Source organism: Patagioenas fasciata, chromosome 12 (genome assembly GCF_037038585.1).
Source record: "Patagioenas fasciata isolate bPatFas1 chromosome 12, bPatFas1.hap1, whole genome shotgun sequence".
NCBI lineage: Eukaryota > Metazoa > Chordata > Aves > Columbiformes > Columbidae > Patagioenas > Patagioenas fasciata.
Genome location: NC_092531.1, coordinates 7,958,001 through 7,984,474, shown reverse-complemented (window position 1 = coordinate 7,984,474; position 26,474 = coordinate 7,958,001). Strand labels below are relative to the sequence as shown.

Genomic DNA, 26,474 nt, shown 5'->3' with positions numbered 1-26,474 from the left:
AATAGTTCCCATACCAACAGTACAATGTTAAGATCCAAATGTTTATAATGGCCATGTTCAAGTTTGAAACCGTAGGTCATACGAGATAGTGAAAAAGGCAAAGAGTGCCCCTTAGAGAAACATTTGCTTTTCAGTCTGAGTTGTTCTAAGAAAATTACATCTGAACCTGAAATACTTGATAACAGAAGAGCACAGTCAAGAAGGAAAAAGAGCACATTTTAATGCTTCGTTTCATTAGAAAATAAAAAGGCAAATTCTATTGAGAAGGATGTTTTTCTAGAAAGTTAAGGCAGTTTGCTGGTAATCACTGTATTTGCTTCTAAGTACCTATGGAATACACTGTTTCATTAGTAGTTTTTTCTCTCCTAGAACTGAGGAAGATTTAGCTTCAGAAAGTTTAAACTTTGCAAAGTTATGTTTCAGCTCTATTTTCTTGTATCCACTTCACATTAGCATAATTTTGCCTCACTTTTCATTTGATAAAGATCTATGACTTCTAACACGTGGTCAAAATTACTAAAAAACGCCAGCTGGACTGTAGAATACTAAGAACGCAGCATTGTTGAGCAGAGTTGGTCACACGAGAGCGCTGCACTGAAATAACTTGCAAGATTTTGTTCGTATTTTGACTTCTGGGAGTTTTTGTGGCTACAGATTCAAGTTCTCACCTTGGCAATCTTTCTCCTTTCTCTGCCATCTTAAAGCAGCAAGAAGCAATTTTTCCTTTCTTCTGTGAATGAAAGAAACCGATAGGCTACAGAAAGAACCTGTAAGTCACATTATTTTCCTGCTACACTATGGCCGAGCAAACATTCCTCTGCTTCTGGGAAACCTGGCAGCACCTGTGCAGTTCCAGGTCCTCAGATGGCAGCTGCGAATTGCTGGACATTGTCTCCACCTTCTGAGATAGATGAGCATCCCCTGCCCCTGCAGCTCTGATGGGTGGTGGCTGTGCCCTGGCAGTCTGCATTGGTTTTGCATAGTTTAGCAGCATAACGTTAAGATATAGCAAAAGGAACACAAATAATAAGCAAACAATGTTATCCATTTAACATCTGAAGACATTGATTTTTTGTGTCTTCTGATATTTTTGTGTAGCTGATTTCTGGAAGGCAATGTGAGCAGACAGACAGAGTAACCATGTGGCTACTAGGAGAGATGTGGGAGAGCATGCAGGCTGCTGTGAGTTTTTCTGTTAGCTGTGTGGAAAGCACCCCTGTACATCTTTGTGTAGAAAAGTGTTGCTGGTAACTTCAGTGAAGTGTTGGCTTAACAAAAACTGAGCTTTTGCAGAATCATTGTCCTAATGGAAATGAGAAATCTGTGATAAAGGAAATCAGGGGGCAGCACTACAGAATGAAAATGAAAACTCAAATAAGTTACAGGATCTGCTAGGAAAAGTGCCCACATGCAGTGTTTCTATTTGGTAACACTTAAATCATGTCGTCCAGCTGTGTTTGTGAGAAGTCTTCAGCAAGTCTCCCAACAAAGAAACAAACCCGGTGGCAGTCCAGGCCCATGTTCCTGGGCTGGGCTGAGGCTGGGGCTCTGCTGTGTGCCCCACAGTTCCTGAGGGCCAGCACCAGCTGGATCCCCCAGCCCTGGACTTAAAGGACCCTGGAACGATGGATTATCGTTGGCAGCATTGCTTGTCACGCCAAAATGGATGTAGCAAATGGTCCCACAGCAAATGTGCTGCCTTGTTTATCAGTTGCCTTGCGTGCCTAGGAAAGCTGCTTCAGTCAGTTAAAAACATACCCTGGTGTGGCCTTAGGCTTGGACTTGTTAACCTGACCACTGTCTAGCTAGTTGGAGGAGAACACATTCTTGCCAGGTTTAAACCAGGTCATTTTTAAAATCTGGAACACTGTGTTGGGATTTTTTAAATTATTTGAGGGGTTGAGGAGCAACATTTGAGGAAATAATTGACTAGAAAGATAAATATTATGATCATTTTAGACACGTAATTAATATTTTGTAGCTTTCTAAGTGTATGGATAATCTTCAGTAAATGGTAATAATTGATTCATACTGTTATGATTGTGTGGTCTAGCAGAGTTTAGTTCACTGAGAACGTAGCTTTCTTTCTCAATCAGTTGAATACTCCTCAGTTCTTTGTTTTGCCTTCGTATAGACAAAAAGCTTGCCGCTGGTTTCCTGTTCTTCCTGACCAGAAAATTAATTAGCCTCTTTGAAAGATAATTCCAGTGTTTTTATGATATGTATGGACAGAAATAACTGACATGAATTATGTCTTTCCAGAGCTGCAGATGTCCAAGTGAAACAAGAAAACCTAAATCCATCAGTAGAACTAGACTAAATATTGCTCTAAAAATCAGCACTTCTACTCTGCAGTAATCCTGGACTAACCTTCCGTAGTACACAAGGAGTAAAAAAGTCCTTGGTCTGAGACTGAACTATTTCTTTGTTACTTGTAGTAAAATATCTGACAATATTTAACATACATGCATAGAACTGTTGAAAACCGGTCTGTGACCATAATCTTCTTTAAATCTCTAGAAGGTTGAAGGCAAAGTTTTGAATTCAATTAGTTTCTCTTCTTTTTAATGCTTTGCATATGTACATAGCTGAATTGTGTGCTATTATGGCTTGGAAACAAAAATGTAGATTGCCACCAAACATACTACTCGGCAGTTACAAAAGCCATTTGGTTGAACTACTAGTTCTTGAATAATTAGTACCATGCGTCTGTATTGCACGTCTACTTAGGATGTGAATATATGAATGATATGAATACATGAATTATCAGTTAACTTCAGTTTGGCTAATATTTGTTCAGTGTTTTACATACCAGTCATTCTTCGACTTTCTGGCTGACATTTTAGTTTTCTCAATGAAAGTCCTGTTTATTACTTACAAGATGCTTATAAACTTGGTTATCTGATTGTGAAGATAATAGTTTCAAAGGCTAGAGGATTCTGATTTTTTCTTGTAAAATTAACCACTGTCTTGGTACGGTTTTACTTCTGATTTGACATGTACCTGTATCATTGCTGAATTGTTCAAAAGATCTGGATCCTATGGTGAAGATTTTAGTACTCTGCTGTGACCAAAAAAATCATACATATTCATTTTAAAAGTAATTCTAGGTTTCATTCATGACGAAAGGAATATAGAGAAAGATTAAGTGAAAGACAAATAAATAGAGAAAGAGTGAGTGTGTAAATAGAATTAGAAGGTGTTCATTAAAACATCTTTGCCTTGCTAGTTCTCATGCAAAGGTTGCACTGTGCATTGCCCTTGCAAGCAATGAAGGGAGTCACCTTGCTATGATTCTCATTCCTGCAGGATCATCAGAAAGTTATTTTTGGGCCCTTGGAGCTTCACAGAAAAAAATAAATGAGCTGCAACATTCCCTTTGCTACCCAGAGGAAAATCATACCCGTGTGATTTGGGTCCGTGTGGTTTTTTAGTTCCCTAGCAAAGACCTCTGGCCCTGGGCAGATCTCCGGTGCGAGGTGCCGGGAGCAGAACGGCTGCTGGAGCTCTCCTGGGGAACCCGAGGAGGAACGGGCAGTCCAGCGTGGAACATCCCCCAGCAGTCACCTCAGTCTGCAGCCAGACCCCCTACCCAAGAGACAGGGAAAACCTTATCTCCCAGCAAAATGATGAGTTCCCCTCACAACTTTATTACTGTTCCATACCACAGGGAGCTTTTAATTCTTTGATTGATTGTCCTTTTTTATTGCTCAAGTGCTGTGTGGCATATTGCTGGCTTTTGTCATTGGAGTCTGTTTTGAAAGACTGACTTTTACGCTGCTTCAGACATTCACAGCTAGAACTGCAGCAACTAGGGAAGCAATATACTGTACACTGAATATTGGCCCAAGTAAACTTGAGGAAAAAATGGATTCTATCTAGAGACTTAGGAAATCGTGAATCATGCTTTCCTAAGTGATAAACTTCAGGAATACAGTGGATCAGGGTGGTTATTGCACTGGCGAGTGCAGAGTGCACTTTGCAAAGAGTCACACGGGAGCGTGGATTGCCTGGTAGGGCAGAACAGAATGCCTGACCCTCTGGCTATTGGAGATAAAGCAAATTAGCGGGACCTGTAGAAGGCTATAAACTGGTGGGAGTGACAGAAGATAACTGATGGGCAGCCTTGAAAGGTGTTGCTCAGTAAAAAGTTCGCACAGGTCATCACATCAGTCACTGTGCTGGACAGCCAGCTAGTGCGCACTCAGTAGTGTCCGTGCTGTAGGAAAGCTGGCAATTCAGACAGTGTAAAATTGTATTCTTAAAGGTGACTTTTAGCAAAGGTCAAAAGTAAAAATCTGATATTGGAGTGGCATGTATTGTGCAGCCTTGATAACAACTCATGAGGTGTAGAGGTTGCTTCAGTTCAGCACAATAAAGGACTGAAACTGCTCTAGCCCCTCATTTTCAGCGGGCTTTTACGTGGAGAGTAAACGGTGCCCTTGGCCAGTGGCTTGTGGTGTGCTAGCCCCGAATCACGTCGCCACGCTCCGCAGCGGGGGCCCCACCTCGGAAATGGAGTGGGCTCTTGAGTTTGGCTGGTAGCACAAAAAAACCCTTCATTAATTCATCATGAAATAGCAATTCAGAAGCGTATTTGCTATGTCTCTTGCCTGTGCATAGTTTGGGTCTTCAGAGGATTATTCAGATGTTTACTGTATTGGGCCAAAAATAAGCTAAGCAGGTGCATCTTGTTTGGAATTTATTACAGCTAAGCACAGGCAAACCAATAAAGTTGTATGAATATCTATAAATGTTGAGATTAAGCAAAAATTTTTAATGAAATATGGAAAACATTAATGTGAGTTTCCTGCTCTGGATTAAAAAAAATAAATAAATGTAGCTTGTACTAATTCGATAGGTCTCAATTCAGCAAAATAAAACCACAAGCAAATATTAATGGAACCTAGGCATGTATCTGAAATTAAGCAGGTGCTTAAATGCTTGGCTGTACAGAAATGCAGTGATTTAATTAGGATCTTGTTCTGTTTGACAGGCATATCTGACTTTCAGGCTAGAGAGAGAGCAACAAGAAAAGCTGATTCTAGGTAAATGTGTCTGGATTCCAGTATGTGACAGGAGGAAAAGCGAGCTTTCTGCACGGGATTTCAGTAAGGAGTTTTTGTCTCGTATTAAGAGTATTTTATGAGCATTGCAGGCCTGCAGATCTTCCTGGGATCGTTCAGCCAAGTGACTGCTTCAAAACAGAAAAAAAAAGTCAAGAGAAGTATTTCTCCACCATAAAGAAGTCATAGGCAAGGCTTTCATTTGTTTTCTTCGTTGCTGGTTGCTAAAGCAAGTTGGATTGTACTCTCTCCACCAGCTGACAGTGAAACAAGGAGAACGTGCTCTGCTAGAGGTTTATTTGTTGGGTTTTTTTCCAGTAAGGGATGACTCATGATTTTTTTTCTCAGAGTACATAATATAGTGTATCAGGTTTAGTAGCTGCATTACTGCAATGAGCTGAAATCGTTAAATTGATTCCACATGTAATAAATACCAGATTAAAACAATCGGCAGCTTTTGTATATACCTTCCTATCTTTCATGTTGATAACATCATAGTAGTGAAAATGTTGAGAAGAAAATTATAATGAAATAATAATTCTGTGAAAGCTGTTTGGGTATCGACACTGTTAGTTTGATGAGAATTTACTAATTATCCGTGGCATTTTCAGAACAGCTGAAGTGAAGTTTGAAATGAAAAATGAGAACTCCCAAAACTTTCTTTTCCTCTGCTTGTTCATCAAGAGTTCTGTTGTTCTGTCCTAGATCAGAAATACCAATTGTAGTTATTTTAGTACGATTGCTTTTAAGTACTTTTCTGATTGTAGAATTTACCATAGAAAAACATAGATTTACGTAGTAACCCCTCCATTTAATTTAAAATTGAAATAATAATCACAAATGAGGAAGGCTCCCTCTCGCTTACAGGGTGGTAACCGATAGCGAACTTCAGGATCATCCAAATGCACCAGTGATATTTTCCTCAAAACAAGGGCTGAATGTGTGCTCAAGTGTCACATATTTGACTGCCTTTTAAAAATCCTCCTGTCTTTAAAGGCATTAAGACATTTCTACCAGTATTTTGAAAGGTCTTTTTGAAAGTATCTCTCTTCCTTGAACTGAAAAAATGCAAACTATTGCTTTGTTGATCTTGTTTTTAAACTGAACTACATTATCAACTGAGAGTGTGCTCTGAAGGTATTGTTAAAAGTGCTTTGAAAACTTGTAAATCCCTGTAATTTATGTTCCTGTGGTCTGAAGTGCTTCTTTCTGTCCTTCTGGTTTTAATTTGAATGCAGTCTTGTCTGGGTGTGTACCTGTAAAATTGTGTTTTTCCAAGTACAATTTACAGTCATGACCCTAAGTTTTACAGTGTTCTAACCTTATAGGAGCTTCCTCCTATGCCGAAAAGCCAACTTTGGGTCAAACAGCTCTTTCATATTATAATTGTCTAATCAAGGTTACTTGAAACAGGTCCGATTTGGGCATTTTTTAGTTTATCACAGAGACTTTATAAGAATATCAAGTAAATTGGAAAGGTTCCTTTGCAGGAGACCAGCAATAGCATTGCCTTATTTCTTCAGATGTACGCAGTTGTAAACTTAGCCTGCTTCATGACAACAGTCCCATTTATCTAAACAATTCTCCTTTTAGAGTCAATGGCACTGATAGAAACTGAGATAAGAAATAGAGATGGGAGGATCTTTCTGAGGCTCTACTTACTGAAACTCCTTGCTGTGCAGCTTACAATCACCTTTTCTTTTTGGTGCCTGAGAATGCGTGGCAGACATCTACCCTGAAACAGAGTCCGCTCGAATTGCCAGAGAGCTCTCTAGCAAAGGACGATCGAGCTTCGGGGGGGTTACAGTCCTCGTGGGCTCTTTCTTGATTTTTTTTCCTCCTAAAGACGTGCTTACTGTGTTTAAACGGCAGGGGTTGAGGGTTTTTGTTTCGTAGCTCTGATTTACAATTGTCCCTTCGCTGTAATTCTTTGTCTTTTGAATGAAGGTATTATCTATTTTATCATAACCTACAGATTAATCCCCTTCTCATTTACTTGCTGTGGTTTTGGGTGATGCAGGAAAAAGAAGTTTCACAGTCTGAAATTCTTTGTGTTCCTCTGCAATAAAAATGATCCTCGCACACTAAACCAGAAGTTACTTGGACTAAACGTTATAAGCTTTATTTTTAGTATTTATTCCTTAGCCGTACTCATTTTTTTAGCATGACTTCAACAGCCTTGGTGGTTAACAGGAAGAGAACAGATAGATCACGTGTTTTAATTTTGTTGCGTTTGTGTTTTCAGATCATTGTACAGTCTGGCCGTCACCCCACGGTGCTGCAAAAACTATGCCAGTTGCCGTTCCAGTATTTCAGTGATCCTCGTTTAATCAAAGTGCTCTTCCCTTCGCTGATAGCTGCTTGTTACAATAACCCTCAGAACAAGATCATCCTGGAGCAGGAGATGAGTTCGATTTTGCTGGCCACGTTCATTCAGGTAGCTATTGCAGTAACGTACCAGCCGTGGGCAGGGTAACTGCGGCCGGTTTTCTCGCCTTTCCTGTGTCTATGGGAATCGTTTGACTTCAGTAAAACAAGTAAACAGCATTGAAGTACTTTAAGATTCTCTGTAGCTCTTTTCAAACCACAGATTATTCCTGTACTTGAGGCATCTTATAACACTAAAAGGTTACCGAGTAGTTCAGGTTCTCACTATCACATGCAGAATCCTGTTTGCATTAAAGTTACTGCATGTACTGGGAAGATTTGATGTAGATCCTGCTATTACAAGACAATTCTTAAAATATTTATTTTTTAAAAACTACCACACATAGCAAATCTGAAATATGTATATTAATCTGTTTACATGCAAATGTACAGTTGTATACTGTGTACATTAGATTTACAGAGAGAACTAAACAGAAGTGTATATATTTTATGCAGAAAATACACAGAACATATGTTACTGGTCTAATCTTGCAATCTTTATTTTTGACAGTAAGCCACTGAGGTCATTACAAATACTGTTTTGAATAAGGATTTAAAGCATTTTTGTTCCTTTTGTCTAAATTTGTATGCCGTGCTCTATGTATCAGATTTTATGCTTGCCTTACGTCTTCCATACATTTTATTGACTGTCTCCAATTAATAAATGCGGTTTTCGTAAACACTTCACTAGTAAAAAATAATATGCTTTTAGGAGTCTAGTGACTGTATCGGTCACCTGAAAGTTACATTGTTGATACAGAAACATTAGTCAAACTCTTTTTCCTAATGCTTTACAGCCAGTCCAAGGGTAGGCTACGCGGATTTGGGAGAGAAGGCCCAAGAACTAAATATTTACTGAAAGTCTTAGCATAACATCAAACTTCTGAGTGCAACTACTTTTTATCCTTTTAATACTAAAATAATTGCATAGGAGTTTTAAAAAAAAAAAGAGGTTGGAACTTAGTATTAAAATAATTTGCTATATAGTAATGGACTTCTGGTTAAATACAAAGCTGTAATTCATCTTTGACTTTCTTATAGTGAAACTACAGATTTCAGTGTAGAAGTTGCAGTGGCAAAAAGTAATTTAAGCGTTATGAGTAAATGCAGCAAGTTTAGTTTGTTTTTTTTCAGCCAAAAAACCTGAGTGGGGGCCAGTGTTCTGTATATAAATAGTTAAGGTTATTTACCTTGATTTCTGTGCTATAAGAGAGAGAATGGCATTTAAATCACCAGTAGCTACAGCAAAGCATATTTACAAAAGCAAACATTATTAATTTGATTTCCAATTAGAGGTATATGTTAGATGCCAAGTCCACGTACTATCCTTGCAAGCTTTAAAAAAAGGTGTTATATTAAAATATGGAAGATCCTCATGTGCTGTAAAGTGTCGCATCTTTGCTGATTCACTGGTACTTTAGTATTTTATCCATTTAAAAATCTAATCCCAAATGTTCAACACACACAGAGAACGATTTTGAAAGGAACCAGGGAATGCTCAGATACCCGCACACACAGCACAGATTTGACTCTGCACTTTTATTTCAACTCGCTGCTATTTGTCAAGCAGATCTCTCATTTGCTTCAGTGAAAGGTTTGGGACAGACTGTAAAATGTTTCCCCGTGACTAGAAAATGAGATTCTTCCTGTGCCAGGGAATGCAAAAAGAAGTCCTGTTTACGTAAAAGTTTGGTGGTGTGTACAAATATAACACTTAAATACAGTGTGTTAAATGTGTGCAGCGTAAATTAAAGGATAATGATTGCTGGATTTTATAACGACCCACATTATACCTCCCTACCAATGGATTCATTTCCGTCATCTGAAGTTTGCATCATCCTTCTTATTTTTGCTACTTCTGTTTCTAGATGTGCCGAAATAATTAAAAAACATTTAGGAGTATCCATTACTTGCTAAACTGTATTTCTTATGTCAAGTAATACCGTCTGTGCCCAGTGCGTACTCAAAGAACAGATAGGAATCCTAAAAGCCATCTCAGTGCTGGGGCAGCCGCCTTGCACACTCCCGCGTTGTCCCCAGCACAGGCGATGTCCTTGCTGACTCCGGAGGACACAGCATCCTGTCCGACAGCCGCATCCCATCCGACAGCCACATCCCGTCTGACAGCCGCATCCCATCCGACAGCCCCATCCCGTCCGCAGCCGCGGGGACCGCTCACCGCCCGGCTGGCTGCGGTGGGACCGGAGCTCATCACGGCTGTGGAAGAACTTCACTTACTCTCAGGAGATCGAGACCTCGGGCTCCCGGGTCACCGGGAAACACAGATGATGAAATTGGGAGAATTCAAGAATTCTATAAGAGTGAATTTGGAACCAGGAGCATGAATCTAAAACACCATTTGTTTTTAAAATAACACAGCCATAGTAAATGTTCTCTTAATTAAAAAGTTATGATAATAGCTGTTTCCTAAGAAGATATTAAAACCCTGTTGTTTCTGTTGTGTATTTTTTTCCAAAAAGTATATAAATAAAGGTATAAAAATCCGCTATGTATGATAGAATTTAAATGCTGGCAGTGTTCTGATATATAGCAAACCGTCCAGATTTTGTTAATTTTCAGATTTGCTGCAGTATTAGTGGTTTTGAGTGACCGAGAAGACTTTAAGATGTTGCTTTAATTCCTCAAATGTAAGATCTGAAAACCTGATACCTGTATTTTTTTCCCCTTGTAGGATTTTGCACAGAGTTCAAGCCAAATGGATAATCAGTTATCTCAGCAGAGGGGTATGTGTCCAATTAAATGCAACAGAGTAGCAACTGGGTAACAAAATGTGTAAATGCTGTATTTTACTATGATTTAAAGTTTTTGAATCTGCATCACGATTTAAGAAATATGGTAAATTGCAAAAGGATTTCACAGTTTGGGGAGAGGCTCTCTGACTTACAATCTGACTTAAAAAGTACGTGTCTTTCAGTCTGCTACTCATCGTATCAGGAATTCACGCTGTTAATCTTTACTGAATGCCTACGTGGTATCATGTCTTAAAATGTGATACTGTATGTGCACGTATTTAATTAGCTGTCACAAAGGCTACCTTCAAAAGTTTTAGGTTGCAGAAGCCACGCAGCCGTGCCAACACACCCAGGGAGCCAAAAGTTACTAAAATACTGTCCTGCAGTTATCCTGTAAAGTTTGTCAGCTTGTAGAAGGGTTGGGAGGGTTTGGGGTTTTTTTCGCTTGGTTGTTGTAAATATACTGTAAAATGCAGTTAACCTCTTTAGGCTAAACATTTGAAAGGTTCTTAGCTAAGATGGCTATTACTTATTAAACACGTCTGAAATTCAGGTGTGTTGATGGGAACCTGCTCTTGAGTCACCTGTATTTTATACAAAGTACGTCGCTCAGACAGTCATTTCTCCCTCATAGCAAGCAGAAATCCACCACCATTTTGCTGAACATTTGGTGGAAGATTAGCAGTTCTAGGTATAAAACATCAGCTTTGTGTTTAAATAATAAAATATAAAATTTGCAGATTTTTACTGTCAACATTACACCTCTTGGTCTGAAGCAGCCTCATGCAGTGTCTGCAGCACAGACTTTCCAGGATTCTGTTTGCATGAGAATCTCCTTGAGAAACGTCTAAAATCCAAGTGGAAATCGGCTTTTTATTTTCATTATTCAAACTGAACGAACGTTCAAACTAAGATGAGTGTATGGTGACATGTGACTGTGATTTCTAAACATTTCCCCAGTTGCAAAAAAGCTGACTTAATAATAGTATAAGCAGGGTTCTTTTTGTCCATTTTATCACTTAAATGTGAAGGGCAATGTCCCCAAAACAACAAATGGGAACAATAGCGCTGCTGGGAACAAGACTTGAAGCACAGACTCTGTTGTTGGGCGCTGCGCTGCAACATGCTGCTCGCAGGGCCGGACCCCACAGACCTGTGCACGCATGTGTAGTCCTGTTCACGTCACCAGCGGTGCTTGTACGAGTAAGAGCTGCGTGTGCAGTCGTGCTGCGAGCTTTGGGGGAATCGGGGAGCAGAACTCCTCCGCAGCACGTTGTGAAGAAAGAAGCTGCTGAGCAGAGCTGCACAGACTTGAACGAGGCTGAACCGCTCCCCAGTGGGTCTGAGAACATAAAATGTGTAAAGATGTATAATGTTCTTGTGCGTAAAGCAGAGAGCCTGATCCTGAAGCTTAAAAATCTAAGCCTTTGCTCATCAGGGCCTTCTGCCCCCGTGTTTAAAGCCAAACCTCGATGTCTGGAGCTCGACAGTAACATTACCCCATAATTTGAGAAGTTTTTGGTGGGAGAAGTAAACGACTTGAAGTATTTGAATTTGCCGCGTTTTCGTTATTCTTGTTTTATTGCTATCTTGAGAGATAATAACTTGGTAAATTTATCTTTTGTCTTCAACAGAAAAATTTTTCAATTCTCAAGATTATCTTGAGCTGTCCAACAGATTCCCCCGCCAGTCCTGGGAAGAAGCTCGACAGTTCTTCTTGAAAAAATAAGTGTTGTATTTGGCTTTATAATCCCTAATATTGTCATGCTGACCGATTCCTGCTGACTACCTTCTTTAAAAGGCTCTTCTGAGAAGTTTTTGATACTCTAAGTACTTACGCTGTAGATATATAATTTGCACTATTTATATCATAAGTACTGTAGATACTTTCAAGTTCTGTTTTATAATTTTGATAATTTGAGTTCGTTTCATTCACATATCCTGTGTCATTATTTGGGTATTTTCTGCCCTGAGATGTGGTGGCACTTGTACTGCAGAACTGCTGAAATAAGATTGCAAATAGAGAAAACATGTTCTATATATCTTGTAATAAAGTAACTTATTCTGTCTGTAGTGTGACTTCTGTGTTACAAATGTTGGTGTGTTTGAATTACCATAAGCAACACAATGCTCAGAGGAAAAAAAAACTCCTAACATGTCTTTCCAGTTAATCAAAAGTCTAAATAATCTGTCAGATTTGGCTCTGAGGAAAGTTCAGTCATAATTTTTTGGTGATTTGGGATTAGTCATGCAATACGGATTTTTTCTTTTTTAAACCACACGCATTTTTAACGTTTCAATAAGACTTTAATAACGCTTGTTTAAACCTCTCTGTGTTTTCTTAACGGTGAAAGTTCCACGAAACAAAATTAAAACGTAACAACAGCGGCGTGTCTCGGTCAGGTTTATTTTCCCGCCGAAGGCCCCGGCTGTGAGGGGGCGCGCGACGCCCCGGGCCGTGCGCAGCGGCTCCCTCAGGGAACGGGCCGGCAGGACCCGCCGCTCCCGGGACGCCGGCGCCTCGCGGCCGTGGGGACCGGGACTGTCCCCTCTTCGCGGCCCCGGGCCGCGGAACGCTCGCCGGCCGGGCTCGGCCCGCACCTGAGCCGCCGGCGGCAATGCCGGCGAGGCCGCCGCGGATTTACGGCCCGGGCGGCCCCGCTTAACGTGACGGGAACAGCTCGTCTCGATCTAGGCCCGAGAGAGCGCGAGGAGCCGAAACTGGATCCAGCCGGAGCCGGGTAACTCGGGGCCCCGCGGCCGGGTTGGCGGGGGCGGGAGACCCTTCTCACCTGTCCCCGGACCGAGGGACCGCCCGCCCCGGCGGCATCCCCTGACTGAGGCGGCCATGGCAGCCCGAGTGCCCCGTGCGCCCCGACGGCAGCGCCGGTGGGCCGCGCGGGTCAGCTCCCCCGGGGGGCCCAGTGCCTGCACACCCGCAGCCTCAGCCCCTCGCGGCGGTAGAGCCGTCCCCACCAGCTCGGGGACTCGGGTAGGGCCCAGCACGCTCCCTCCTCCCCGAGGGCGCGAGGCCGATTGCCCGGGGAGGGGACGCGGGGGCGGCTCGCCGTGGTGTGAGGCTGCCCGGGCCTGCGGTCCCGCCGAGAGCCGGCCCTGAGATCATTCCCGCACGGGTGACGGGGAGGGAGCGGGAGCCGCGCTCCCAGGTGATGCCAAACGCAGATAAGGAGCCGCCGTTTCCGTCTAGACTGGGGGATCAGTGTACGAGAGGGGACGGCTCGGCTCGGCTCGCCGCCGCCACCCCGGGGGAACCCCTACGGCCGGGTCCCGCCGGCCCCGGGAGAAGGCGAGGCGGCCCCTCACCGCGGCAGGTGCGGGCTCGACCCGGCCGGACCCGGGGGCTGCCCCGAAAGGGAAACCTGCGCTCCGCCTCCCCGGCTATAAATAAGAGGTCCGGGTCGGGAAAGCCGATTAGCGCGGTGCGGGGAGGCCGTGCAGGCAAAGCCGGCCAGCGCCCGTCCCGACCCGCACCCCAACCCGCTCCGCGACCCGCTCCGCGACCCGCTCCGCGCCCCGAGCCGACCGCTTCGCACACGGCCGGCCCCCGCCGCCACCCTCCCGCCGCTTTTTTCGTTTCAATCCTTTCCTTTTCTTTCTTTCTCTTTTTTTATTAAGTCCAAAATATTTAATCCCACTATTCAACCGCCGACTCTGACAATAAATAACAATAACTTACTTTTGTTCGTTAAAGGCTCAAACAATCCGTCCTCCGTCCACTGATAACATAATTAGTACTGGTTTTCCCGTTAAAAAGTCTCGTTTCCGTGTCCCGTTTTTCCAGCGATCATGCGGGGCCGGGCGCCACGGCCCGAGGGAGGCATCGGCGTGAGATGAGGCTGGATGGCGCGGCTCCGCAGCCGCGGAAAGGCGCGCACGCCAGGGGAGTCTCTCCCCACTTCGTATTGTATCTTTTTTTTCTTTTCCCTTCCAAAAAGGGAAGAAAAGCCGTCGCCGGCAAAAGTGGCGGGAGAGGCAGCCTGTCACCGTGCCGGGCTCCAGCGGTGAAATCCGCGTTTCTTTGGGGGAAAGAAACATCGAAATCCGCAGGGAAAAAATCCAAAATAACGAAATAACCAGGGCGGGGGCTCTCTCTCCGGTCTAGTGAAGGCAGCGAGGATCCTGGTGTTTTTTTGGCCGTCAGTAACATATTTTTTGTTTGTTTTTAAATAAGAATAATTAAAAAACAAAGGCGTTTGTCCGGCGCTCTGGGAGCGGCCCGGGGCCGGGTGTCTCATGCAGGGAGCGCAGGCATGCGGAAGTCCCGCGACGGCGGGCGGCCGGGCGGCCTCACGTCTCGGCCGGGCTGGGCACCATGCTGTTGGGGGTGTCGGGGAGCTGGGAGGACAGCGAGGTCACGTCGCTGCCGGAGGACGTGCCCAAGGAGCCGGACTCGGAGAAAGAGACCTGGGGGAGCAGTGGCGGTGAGGGCCCGGCGCCGTCCCCCCGTTCCCCTCCCATAGCGCCCGGGCCCGGTGGGCCGGGGCTGCCCTCCCCCCGCTACCCGACGGAGCGGCCCGGCGCGGCTCTCACCAGCTGCTGGAAGGCGGCGGGCTGCTCCAGATCGCTCTGCAGGGCGAACTCGCTGAGCGCCTTCCAGGGCGGCTGGTAGGTCTGGACCTCCACGGCGCTGCCCTGCACGGCGCTCTCGTGGCGGATGGGGCTGCCGGCCACCAGCGGCGTCCCAGTGAGGCCCTGCAGGCTCTGCGGGCACACGGGGCTTCAGCGCGGCTGCCGCCCAAGCCCACCGGCCCGGGACCCCCCTCCCACCTCTCTCTCCTGCGGAGCGGGCGGGCGCTCACCGTCTTGTCGCTGTGCTGCTGTTGCTGGAGCTGCTTCATGAGAATGGACTTTTTCTTGTCCTTGCAGCGCTTGTTCTGGAACCAGACGCGGATGACGCGGGGGCTGAGCCCCGTCATCTCCACTAGCTGCTCCTTCATCAGGGCGTCGGGGCGCGGGTTGGCGGCGTAGCAGGTCCGCAGCGTGTGCAGCTGCTTCTCGTTCAGCACCGTCCGCACGCGGGTGGTCTTCTCTGCCGCCTTGTGTGCCGGCGGCCGCGGGGCGGGAGGCCGCCCGGGCACCGGTTCTGCGGCGGGCAAGGAGGGTGCGCACCGTCAGCACCACCACCCGCCGCAGACCACCCGCCCACCCCGCCCGCCGCCCGCCGCCCGTCCCAAGGGGGAGCCGGTACCTGCGAGGTGCGCTGCGCCGGGGGGCGGTAGCGCGGGGCTCCGCGGCCCGCGGGCGGCGGCGGCACCGTCGGGGGGCGCCCCGTGGTCGGCGCGGCAGAGCAGGTCGCGCTCCCGCAGGCAGAACTGGTCGCCGGGCAGGAGCTGGCGGCCGCAGGCAGCGCAGCGGAAGCACTCCAGGTGGTAGACGTGGTCTCTGGCGCGCATCACCAGGTCGCTGCTGCTGAAGGCCGCCCGGCACTGGGCGCACTTGATGCCGAAGAGCCTGCGGGGACGGGACGCGCTGTCAGGGCCCGCGGCCGTGCCGTCGGGGCGGCTCCGGGCGGCAGGCAGCGGCCAAGAGTCGGGTTTTCGTTTGGGGGAAATTCAGGGAGTTTCAAGGGGCTTTTGTGCTTTTTCGGGTTTGGCTTTGGTTGTTTTTTTTTAACGAGCGCCGGTGCATTCGGGGTCACCTGCTGTAGTCCCGCTTGCAATAGGCCTTGCCGTCGCGCAGGAAGCACGTGCAGGTCTCGTCCAGTGGCTGCCCGCACTCGGCGCACTTGAGGCAGGCGACGTGCCACTCCAGGTCCGGCGACACCCGCAGCAGGAAGGGGTCCTGGATGCGGCCCCCGCAGCCCGCGCACAGGGCCAGCCCCGGCCGCCCTGCCGGGAGCAAGCGGGGCACAGTCAGGGGCAGCGATGTGCAAGGAATTCCCCAGGAATTAGGGAAAGACACTTTTTTCTTATTTTTACTTTTTTCCTTTGTTTTCCTTTTTTTTTTTTTTTTGGCAAAATAGGCAGAAATAGAAATAAAGACAGAAACACGGAGAGAAAGAAAGGATGGAAACATGAAAGGAGAGAAATAAATGCAGCCAGAAATTTTTTTAAAAGGAAATTTGATGGGGAGAAATAAATGCAGGAAGACAGAGGCATAAAAGTAGAATTTCGGAAAAGGAAATAAAAGCAGAAAGACAGAAACTCTAAAACAAAAGCTGAGGAAAAAAATAAATAAAGAAAAAAAGGGAATGACAGAAAGAGGAAAAAAAAGACAGAAACTCTAAATCAAAAGCTGAGGAAAAAAAAATGAAAGAAAGAAAAAAAGGGAATGACAGAAAGAGGAAAGAAACAGTGAAAAAAAACCGCAAAGAGACAGCTAAAACGAGAACATGGACAAATGAAAACAGTAAGAGACAAGAAATCAAAAAGACAGAAAGAGGAATAGAACCAAACAAAACCAGAAGAACAGAAAGAGAAAGAAAGAAATAAAAACGGAAAGAGAAATTTTTTAAAAAGACTAACCGAAACACGGAACGAGAGAAAGAAAGAAAAACGATAACACAGGCAGAGGAGAGAAGGAAAAGCAGAGGAAAAGAGATAAAGAAATAGGAACAGCAGAAAGAAAGGACATCAGCAGCGCGGACAGTCTAAAGGACAGGCATTCGGTAAGAAATGGAGCCAGAGGGGGCCGGGGAGCGCTGGGCACGAACGGGAATAGCGGCACCGGGCATGCCACGGGCCGAGCCCGCAGCCGCCCGCGCCCGCCGCGCTGCCGCAGCCCTTCCCGGTGCTGTCACCGCGCCCGCGGGTCCGGGGCGGCGCGGTGGCCGCCAGCCCGTCCGACGGCATCGGCGGCGCGGAGCCCGGCCCCGCAACGTCCCGCAGAGCCCCGCGGCGGCTCCACCGCGCCCGTCCGCCCCGCGGCCGCGTCGCGCTGCGCGCACTTACTCTTGGCGGGCTCCCCCATGGCGCCCGGGAGCGGCCGCGGGAGAAGGATGTCCACCATGCGGGCGGCCCCTGCGCACCGGCCGCGATGCGCGGTGCGGGATGCGGCGCCGCCGCTCCACCACTACCCGCGCCGCACGGGGCGGGGGCCGCGCCCGCCCCCCCGGGCCCGCCCCGCCGGGCCGCGCCGTGATGTCAGCGCGCACCGGCCGCCCGGGGGGGGGGGCGGTGCTGACCTCACCGTGCGGCCCCCAGAGGCGATTGGTGGCCGCGGGGAGGGCGCCCGCGGATTGGCCGTGGTGAACAATGGGCGCGCGGTGGCGCGCGGAGTGGCGCGGAGTCCCCGCGGGAGCCCGGCTTCGTGTGGCGCGACGCTGTCTCGGACGGGGCGGGTGGCCCTGTGCGCCGCGGAAGAAGTTCCTCCGCAGGGACGGAAGGTGTGCGTCTCAGTGCTCTGCGCCCCGACAGCCGCGGGACTCACCCGACAGTCGCGGGACTCACCCGACAGCCGCGGCCGCCTGCGGGACCCTCCGACCGCCTGGCACGGTGCCCAGCGCCGTGCACCCCCTGTCTGTACACGGAGGGGACGGCGGCATCGGTAGCCCTAGCAGATGGAGATCCGTTTCAGCTTTTTTTGCCCTGTTTTCTATATTATTTTCTTCACGCCTTTTATTTTCTCTTTGCTTTATTTCCCTTTTTCTGTTCTTGTCCCTCTCTTTCGTCTTTTACTTCATTGTCTCTTTTGCTGGCGTTTCGGGTGCTGCAGGCAGGTACCCACGGACGGGCGCGGCGGGACAGTCCCCGGCGCTGGGCAGAGCCGCATCCCCGCGGCAGACGGGAAGGGTGCTTCGCAGTGGATGGCAGCTGAAGGCTGCGCGCTCGCGGAGCGAGTACTGGCTGAGGGGCGTGCGCGGGAGCGCCGCCTCGACGGACCCGAACGGGACCGCCGGCATCATTGAGGCGGCCATCCAGGGCAATAGCTGCGCGATGAGTTGAAATTAGACGAAAAAAAAGTATTTTACCGCATTTTCATGCACCTGATCCCGTGCTGCTCTTGCAGCGGAACCTCTCCTATTGTTTTCTTATCCCTTCTATTCATTTTATCTCCCTCCTTCCCCCTGGTCTCCGTGGGCTTCCTGTGCATTAGCAGAAAAATAGGTAGAGCACTTCAGCGGCCTTTGGCTCAATTTTAAATTCCCAAAGACTTCACAGCACGGCAGTATGATGTGCTGAAAAGGTCCATAAAAGCTTGTACGTGCTGGAATTGAGGTTGCTGCTGTCTTTGGGCTTTGGTCCTGCCCCTCCCCTCTTCACAATCACCTTTTTAATTTTTTACACAGAATTTGACAGGCATAGACCAATCTGTATGGCTTGGGAAGGACACAGTGACATTACATTTTGGCTCAGGAAGGGCAGGCTGTGCTTCTTTTGCTCAGAGGAAGCATGCAGGATGGGTTTTCCAGCTGAAGCACTTGGTTTTGTATGAGTCAGGCACCCTGTAGGTATGAAATCTCAGAAGCTGAGGAGGAGGAGAGGAGGATTTGGATAATCTAGCATTTGACTATTCGACCCATTCTTCCCAGCCTGACCCCAGCCCCTGCTATGCCTTTGATGACCCCAGATACTGAAAGCAAACATTTAAGTTTGCACAGGTGCCAAGAAGGGAACCAGGATGGTGTTTGTGGTACCCATGTCAGCAGGGGCATGTGTTGCCAGGGGATTTGAGCATCCCTGCCCACCCTTGCATGTGCAAAGGTGCAGAGATGTGGTGTGGCAATAACATTCTCAGGGTAGGGCAAGGCAACCCCATGTGACCCCTGCCTGTGTGGCAGTGGCAGGGTGGCCCTGCTGCCTGTCAGGGTTTGTGGTCTGACTGCTGTCTGCCACCAGCATGGCTCATTTGCCAGCAGCAGAACTGAGCTGAGAGGTGAGGGATGCAAAGGGCTTTGGAAAAGTTTGGCTGACTCTTCAAACAGGGGTGATCCCGTGGGATGGGTGACAGGAACTTTCACAGTGCTGCCATGGCCATGGGGTGGCACGGGGTGTCCTGCCAATGCCTGGGTGTCTGGTGGGAAAGGGGGTGTGGAACTGTGACTCCAGCCCAGGCTGGAGTCCACGGAGTCCTGAGTGAGTCAGCATCTGCATGTGTTAACAATAAAATGCAAAAATAAAATGTCAGAGTGATAGGAGAATGAGACATGTCAAGAATACAGCAGCTTGGCAGGGATGCTCCATGTTGCATCACCCTTTTTCTCACTGGAGGGCAGGGTCCTTTCTGCTCTTCCAAACCTCCCACCAGCTTAGGAATAGGAAAGGTTACAGCTGAGCCAGCCAAACTTTTCCAAACCAGCACAAAGCTGTTCTGCAGGCACACCTCTGTCAGTACTGACACCAGGCAGGTACAGTAGGACTGAGCTCAGTTTGTGACCAGGCAGGTAGGACCAGGGTGGACAGTGCTGCACGGGAAGTTTAGTAGAAAACCCCAAAAATGGACTTGCCAGGGAAATGCTGAAAACCCTGAACCTCATCTAGGTGATGTATGAAAAACTTTAAAATTACTACAGGTAATGCCAAAAGGCATAAAACCAGCTCAATACCACCATGTTTTACAAACAAATTAATTGTTGGTTCATTGGGGAGGGGGATGTGGGGGCGTGTGAAAGTGCATCATAAAATCATAGAATAATAAGTGTCAGGAAGGACCTCTGGAAAACTGCTTTCAGGTCACTTGGAAGTGCTGGAAGCATTTGCTGGTCAAAACCAAATGCAATCTCTCCTGCCACATCAATTACTCCTTAATCCCCTCCACCCAGTGTCCAGGGTTTCCAGCCACTTCTGGGGCAATTCCAGTTGGGTTTGGTGCAAGAGCTAGCCGGGGCTGCCTGGCCGTGGGGTGAGGCTGGCTGGCAATGCTTCCCACTCTCTATGGAGCAACTCTTTGGTTTTTGCTCCCAAATGGAAATACAAGGGGAAACGGTAACAACTTTTTGTTTGCAGCAGATTGCAAAGGCAGTAAATGCTGATTCTTTCAGAGCCAGCCATGGATTAAGTCCATTATAAAATTAAAACAGATGGAACACAATTTCACTTACATTACAAAAAAGGACAAGGAACCATCTGCAATAAGATTTAACATTGCAAAGCTATTGTTATCATGTTACCATTAAAACCTTTGATGAAGGGTTTTCTTGCACAAACTTGTTCACATGAAACAAATGTTTTATTTATCCATCTTCCTAAGATAATAATATTTTATTTAAAAAGATGACATCTCTCAAAAAAAACTGCTCTTGGTTCTACCAGAGCATGTAAAAACGAAGAAATCTTGTAAAACTTCAGTGTCGAACCATTGGGGGCTTCAATGGGAGGGATGTAGCAAAAGGAGAATTCACTGCCCATTTTTCCTTTAAAAAACATTTCCTTGTGTTTGGGAACAATGTCTGATACTGAAAATAGATAATTAATGAGATAATGGGATACTGGATGTCACCTCCTGTCCAATGGGATTATCTGATGGCTAATTATGGACAGATTGTGATTAATGTGATTATGGATTGGATATTAATCTGATTCTGGATTGATCTAGTTATGTTTTAGTCTGCTCCAAATGGTTAATTGGATCTGAGATAATAGAAATGCAGCTTGCACCAGATTTTGCCACATCAGTTGATGAAGTATCTTTTGATCTGGGTGGGTTGCGAACAATAAATTATTTACAGCTGTTGAGAAAATGACTCTTCCTTAGAATGTAGTCATTCATTTTATTTTCGAGAGCCTTTGAAAACAAAATCAATATCCTTTTTAAAAGGAGATGTTGACAAAAGAAAGGCACGTACATAACTCACAAACAAATGTGACGAAATTAAACAGTGGTTAACCCGGTGGCCTAATGTCTGGTGATGCATTTGAATTGCTATGTGGAGCTTTGGGCTCAATTCTTCTGAGACCAGCAGGGGTTGGGAGCATTGCAGGGGAAGAGGGCCCAGCTCTGGGGAAAGTGGTGTTGCACAAGAGCTACTGCCAGCCCTGCTATTGATTAAGAATCAGCCATGGTAAAATGGCAAAGGGAGCCCTTGCCATTTTTTCCCCTCCGGATAGGGAGGCTTCAGAAAGTTCAAGGGCATGGAAAGGACTCATTGGCCCATCTCCTCTGGCCTCCTTCCTACCAGACCATGCAGTTGGACCTGGTATTATTATTTTTTCCTCTCACAGTGAGCTTGTTAATTTATGGTTGACCTCAGTCATGTCTCCCAGAGATGCATCTGGTCTGAATGTAGTCTGCCAGGGCAGGAGAGGCTGCCCTGCTCCCTGTGAAGCCATCCTGATTGTTAACTACTTTCACTGAAATGACAAATTAAGTGTATACTTTAGATACAGCCCCTAGTCACTGGATCTTGTTATGCCATTTATCTGCAGGATTAAAAGCAAGTTGTAGCATCTTGGAGTTCATGACAGGGCATGTGGGAGGTGCATTAGCTTTTGTCACCAGGTGGCATGAGCTGCAGGTAACTTCACCAGAGGGTGCTCCTCTCTCAACAAGCTTTGCAATAAAAAATCTCAAAAATCAGGCAGGTCCCAAAATACTGAAAACTGAAGTGTATTGCAGCTGCTGTGCTTAGCACCAAAGTGTTATTCACTGAGCTGAAGCTGAAGGGGAAAAAGCGAAAAGCAACTTTCCCTGAAGTGCTTGCAGGCATGGAAAGGGCTGTTCCCCTGGGATGATTTCACATGCTGGCTGTCCCTGCCTCTGCAGGAATGGCTTGGGCTGGCACAAGTGGGAATACAGGGGCATCTGGATTCCTCTCCAGTAGTGTAACAGCCAGAAAAAGCAGCTACCTGTTTAAAAAATAATGCTGCTATAACCTGGCAGAGAATTTTACACATATCTCCCATTAGTGACAAGAGAAGCTGTGCGCTGGAGGAGGGCGGCAGGTTGCAAAATACCCATTGTGGGTGTCTGCACTGGGAGAGGAGCAGAGCTCTCCCAGCTGGCATCACTTCCTCATCCTCTGCACAAACAACTGCTGCTCCCTGGCAGGACAAGCTGCCTTCCAAGGTAACCTGAGCCTTTGCTTCCAGGAGGTTAAGGGTCCCTTTTTGCCCATGACCTTGGCAGAAGTGGCTTCTTTAACCCTCTAGTGATCTCCTCCTCTAGAAATACACAACAAACGTGATCTGGTGTTGCTCCCTGACTCCCTCATTACTTGATTGGCACATGGAAATGATTAGCAAGTGAGAGGAATTTATAAGAAAGGGGAAACACCTGCTTGGGCTGGTTTTGTAGGCTCCGTATCAGGGTTGTCCCTGCTATGGGGTGGCTTTAGGGGAGCTCTTTCCTCTGTCCCCCACCTTGGCAACACGGCCCTTGGTATTTTCCTCTGCCAGAACGCTGCTGTAAGGCCTCATGAAAGGCTAGTTACTGCTCTGAGACATGTAGGTGAGTGTGGTGGGCAAAGCATTAAGCACATCTGTAGGGGTGTTTTATTATTAAGGAACTCAAATGTTGGATGTGTTGAGGTGTATTTTTGTGCCAGTGAGCATGAGGAGCAGAGAGGAGGATCTTGGGGAGATGTGTTTCACGTTCCTGGCCGTGGGGAAGGGGTGAGTGCAGGGGGACTGGCAATGTCCAGGGCTGGCTGAACCACTTGGATCGTGTGAGCTTGCAGTGCTTGGGTACAAAATATTTCAGCAGCAGAGATCTCTCTTGCTGCCACTTCCAGGGTGGGTTTTTGTCCTGTCCCTCTATGCTGCCACCCGTCCGGTGCTAAGCCATGGGTCCACTCCTTCCTATTGGCTCAGAGGGCCCTGCTGAGCTGTAAGCAGGTTGCAGATGCTTTAACATTATTGGATTTTGACAGATTAGGAGGTGAATCCTTTCATGTGTTGGGGAACCTTCCCAAATGCAGCTCTTTTAATTTATCTGAGTCAGCTATCCCCAGGACAATTGCAGGAAGAATAAGCTAAGGATGGCCTGTGACAGAGGGGAACATCATAGCAGTAATAAAAAAGATTCCTGCCCTTCACTAAATCCCTTAGTCATGAGGCTGTATTAGCTGGATTCCATATGTTTTAATTAGGAATGATGTATTTTAAGGGAATCAAAATCTGATTCTAGTGAAGGCATGATCACATATTTGCAATGGTTCTCATTTTATCTGGCTTTTGTGGAGATACCAATACAGGTACCTGCTCTTGTTTGGAACTATATTTTCAAAAGTTTGAGTAATCTGTGTTATTGTTTGTTGTGTTTGGTTTTTGTTTTTTTTTTTTTTCTTCCCCCCTTCCAATAGTGTGAAAAAATGTAATTCCCTTTCCAATGCAGAAATTGGGTCAGCAGATCCTAATGAAATAATCCTGGATAACAATGCACCATACAAGGATCTGCCTCCACTAATTAATGACTAATTTTTCTTTCAAAGTACAAAGCACTATCTTGTGCTTGCCGTGGATAGTGACTCAGCCATGGATGGTGACTCCACCATCAGCAGCACCTGTTTGTTGCATGTTATATCATTTCTATTATCGTCATGCCTAAGGTGGGAAGGTCAAATAGAAAAAAAGCTTTTTTTGCCACGGTTTAGCTAATATGGATCATGCTGATATAATCCCTACCTGATTACAGTTATAAGCTCCTAAAACACTGGCCATAAGTGATAAAGACTTCCTTTGTGCTTCAGGGTGTAATCCGCATCAAGCCAGTTTCAATAAGGATTACATGCATCTGAAGTGTTGCTGAGGTTTTGAATCAAAATTATAAACAGAAAACATAAGAAAAACCCTATCATGTCCTTGGATTGATGACACTACACCTTGAAATCTAACCTAAAGGTTGGCGATGTCACTCTGCTTGTGAAAATATGATGTATGCTATTAAACCAGATACATAGTTACAGGATCAATTTATTCTGAGCTATGATGCAATTAGGTCAGTTTTGATAGTCGCTCACTTTTGTTGCAGTCTGAGTTCTTAAAAAAACTCAGATGAGATCAATTTGTTTATTCTTGTGCTTTTGGATTTTTAGGTGTACACATGTTTATTTTCATTAAAGATTTAATCCCCATGGGATGTGTATGTTGGAAGCTCAGTTTTGGAGCTTCAAATAGGATTATGAAATTGCGTGCCATGATTTTAATGAGTAAAACACCTTAATTAAAAGACATAATGGCTAAATTAAGAATGCCCAGGATATTCTTATTTTGTACCCTTATTTTGCTTTTGTTGTTCCTTGTGTTGGATTATCTAGGGTGCAGAGAAGGATTTCTATACTGTATGAAACTTCACATCTCTAAAGAGTTATGCTGTACCTTAAATATCTCTCAAACCCATCTCAAGGTCATGTGACTTCAGCAAAATAATTCTTCCCCCCATTTTCATGACAACTTTTTTTTCCTTTTTTTTTTTTTTTTTTTTTTAAACCCAGTTGTTTGCTCAATACAGGAAATGCACAGGAGCCCTAAACACTCATTCTGTTTTTCTCATGTTTGGGGGACTGAGGGATGAAGCTGGGCCCAGGCAGAAGTTAGAGCAGCCCTGGAGCTACTTTAAACCGTGTAATCAGCCACAGGCCCTGGAAGAGGTTTGCCACCTCCTTCAGCTCTTGGCTTCGCAGCCCGCCCTCGGGGCTTGGGGAGTTTAGGTACAGCCAGGAAGCTGGGATATGCAGTACAGCTGCTTTTCTTCTACTACAGAGGCATTTGAGACAAAGTAAACGGTCCATTCGGATGCCTGCATGGCTGGCCCTGGTTAGCTTTTGCTGTAAAGCAGTAGTGCTTTTTGGCATCTGATGCAAAAATCGTGTGGCAGAATAAATTTTAGAAGTGATCCTATGCCAAAGCTGTGGCAAATCCAAAGAGTCTTTTTGATCAATGTGCCTTTTGCTTTTCTATGAGGTGCCTAAGAAATGCAGAACGAATCACTGACACACTGCAGATCACCACTTATTCTTGCAAGAATGATCCAATGGCCATGATTGTTCAGGGTTTGTCATGTTTGGTTTTTGTTTTGTTTTGTTTTTCTAAACTACTTCAGGATGGGAAGGAGGAAACTGCATTAGTGGCTCGCTATCCAGCAATTTCTGGGATGGAAAGTCGGTCAGGAATGTCCCAGATCCGTGTTACTCAGGGCTCCTGGGCTGGAGGACTGATCACACTCCAGCATGGCAACTCCTGCCAGCTTCTCCAGGACACCAGGTTTTCAGAGAGCCACAGCACATACTCTATCAGTGAATTTGGCCTGAAACATTTTGCGTCATTGATTTTTAAATACTTCTCCTTGCCACCTGGAAAAAAATCCAAATGTATGGAAAAAACAGTGAGTACTAATAATTTAAAAAGATCTATAAATTATTCAGAGCACATGAGCTATTCTCCAATGCTTTTGAGGGGCCGAGCACAGGGGTGCTGATGAGACAGCTGTAAATCTGTCCTGGTGAGGGGATGCTCTTTGAAGCTGTCAGACCTTCTGGACAACTGGCGGCTTGGGATGTTTGGCATGTGCTGTGATGGCTGGCTTCTCCAGTGTGCCACACCCCGTGTCTCCACGTTATCTCCTTTGCTTTTGCCGTGCATCCAGTGCTGTGGGGAGTGTGGCTGGGGGGACCTGACAATGCCTGGCCGTGCCCCCAGGGTCGGGGCTGGAAGCCTGCCCACGGCCTCCCAAACTTCTGCTGGCTCCACAGCCACAAATGAAGACTTCTCACTTCTTTTTCTTTGCAAACCATATTTTTATTGGCTTGGGATAGGATCTGGTGTGGAGCATAGGCATTTGCACGCATAACTCTGCTTCCCGTTGTTTTCCTCTCTTTAAAGGGCTTTAACTCTTTGCAGAAACAGCGCAGGGGTAAACGGTAAAAGGCAGCTGAGGACGGCTGGTGTTGGTAACAAATCAGTTTAGGTAGAAAGATGCACGTGCTGCCAGATGGACTGGTGCCCGCTTCCTTCCGAGGCGCTCTGCGGGCGCTGTACATGCACCTTGACGCCCGCAGCAACTTTGTGCACCTTGGCACCCGCAGTGATTTTGTGCACCTTGACACCTGCAGCAACTTTGCTCAGCCTTGTGGCACCGCCCGAGCGCCGAGGGTAGGTGCCGGCTGTGGGACAGCCGGGTGTGCGCGGGGGTCCATTGAGGGGGAGTTGCAGCGGCGGGTTTTGCTGTTGCTGCGTCTCCGTTCTCTGCTGCTTGCAATAAAGAATCGTCCCCCACGCTCCCGCACGAGCCGCTCCAACCGCCAGGGCGCGCGGCCCCCGGCGAGGGGGGGTGGCACTCTCTACCGCCGCTCATTGGCCAGCCTCTCATTGGCCCGCCTTTCCGGCCAATGAGG

General features: G+C 46.7%; 2 protein-coding genes across 12 annotated transcripts in view; one reads left to right on the top strand and one right to left on the bottom strand.

Annotated features, from left to right (window-relative positions):
* Nucleotides 1-12,631, top strand: part of SCAPER (S-phase cyclin A associated protein in the ER) — a 151,807-nt gene extending 139,176 nt beyond the window's left edge. For 9 of the 11 annotated variants that reach the window (XM_071813778.1, XM_065847607.2, XM_071813779.1 and 6 more), the window contains 3 exons: nucleotides 7,312-7,503; nucleotides 10,186-10,237; nucleotides 11,881-12,631. In XM_071813778.1, the coding sequence (XP_071669879.1) occupies nucleotides 7,312-7,503; nucleotides 10,186-10,237; nucleotides 11,881-11,975 (339 nt within the window). In that variant the 3' untranslated portion in view covers nucleotides 11,976-12,631. The other 2 variants (XM_071813780.1, XM_071813781.1) reach the window with 2 other exon arrangements.
* Nucleotides 12,632-14,297: 1,666 nt separating this feature from the next.
* Nucleotides 14,298-17,269, bottom strand: ISL2 (ISL LIM homeobox 2). The gene is made up of 6 exons (XM_065847732.2): nucleotides 17,158-17,269; nucleotides 15,906-16,095; nucleotides 15,456-15,718; nucleotides 15,067-15,350; nucleotides 14,798-14,968; nucleotides 14,298-14,671 (listed from the first exon to the last, which is right to left on the bottom strand). The coding sequence occupies exons 1-6, from the start codon at nucleotides 17,213-17,215 to the stop codon at nucleotides 14,555-14,557; spliced, it is 1,083 nt and encodes a 360-aa protein (XP_065703804.1). The 5' UTR covers nucleotides 17,216-17,269; the 3' UTR covers nucleotides 14,298-14,554.
* Between the last annotated feature and the right edge of the window lie 9,205 nt (nucleotides 17,270-26,474).

Bases quoted from the DNA above. Each gene is read 5' to 3' on its own strand.
- ISL2 (XM_065847732.2), bottom strand. From the start codon at position 17,215: ATGGTGGACATCCTTCTCCCGCGGCCGCTCCCGGGCGCCATGGGGGAG. The intron at 15,351-15,455 runs GTACCGGCTCCC...TGCCCGCCGCAG, and splicing joins CGGCGCAGCGCACCTCGCAG to AACCGGTGCCCGGGCGGCCT. The intron at 14,672-14,797 runs GTGAGAGCCGCG...CTGCTCCCCCAG, and splicing joins CCGCCGCCTTCCAGCAGCTG to GTCTCTTTCTCCGAGTCCGG.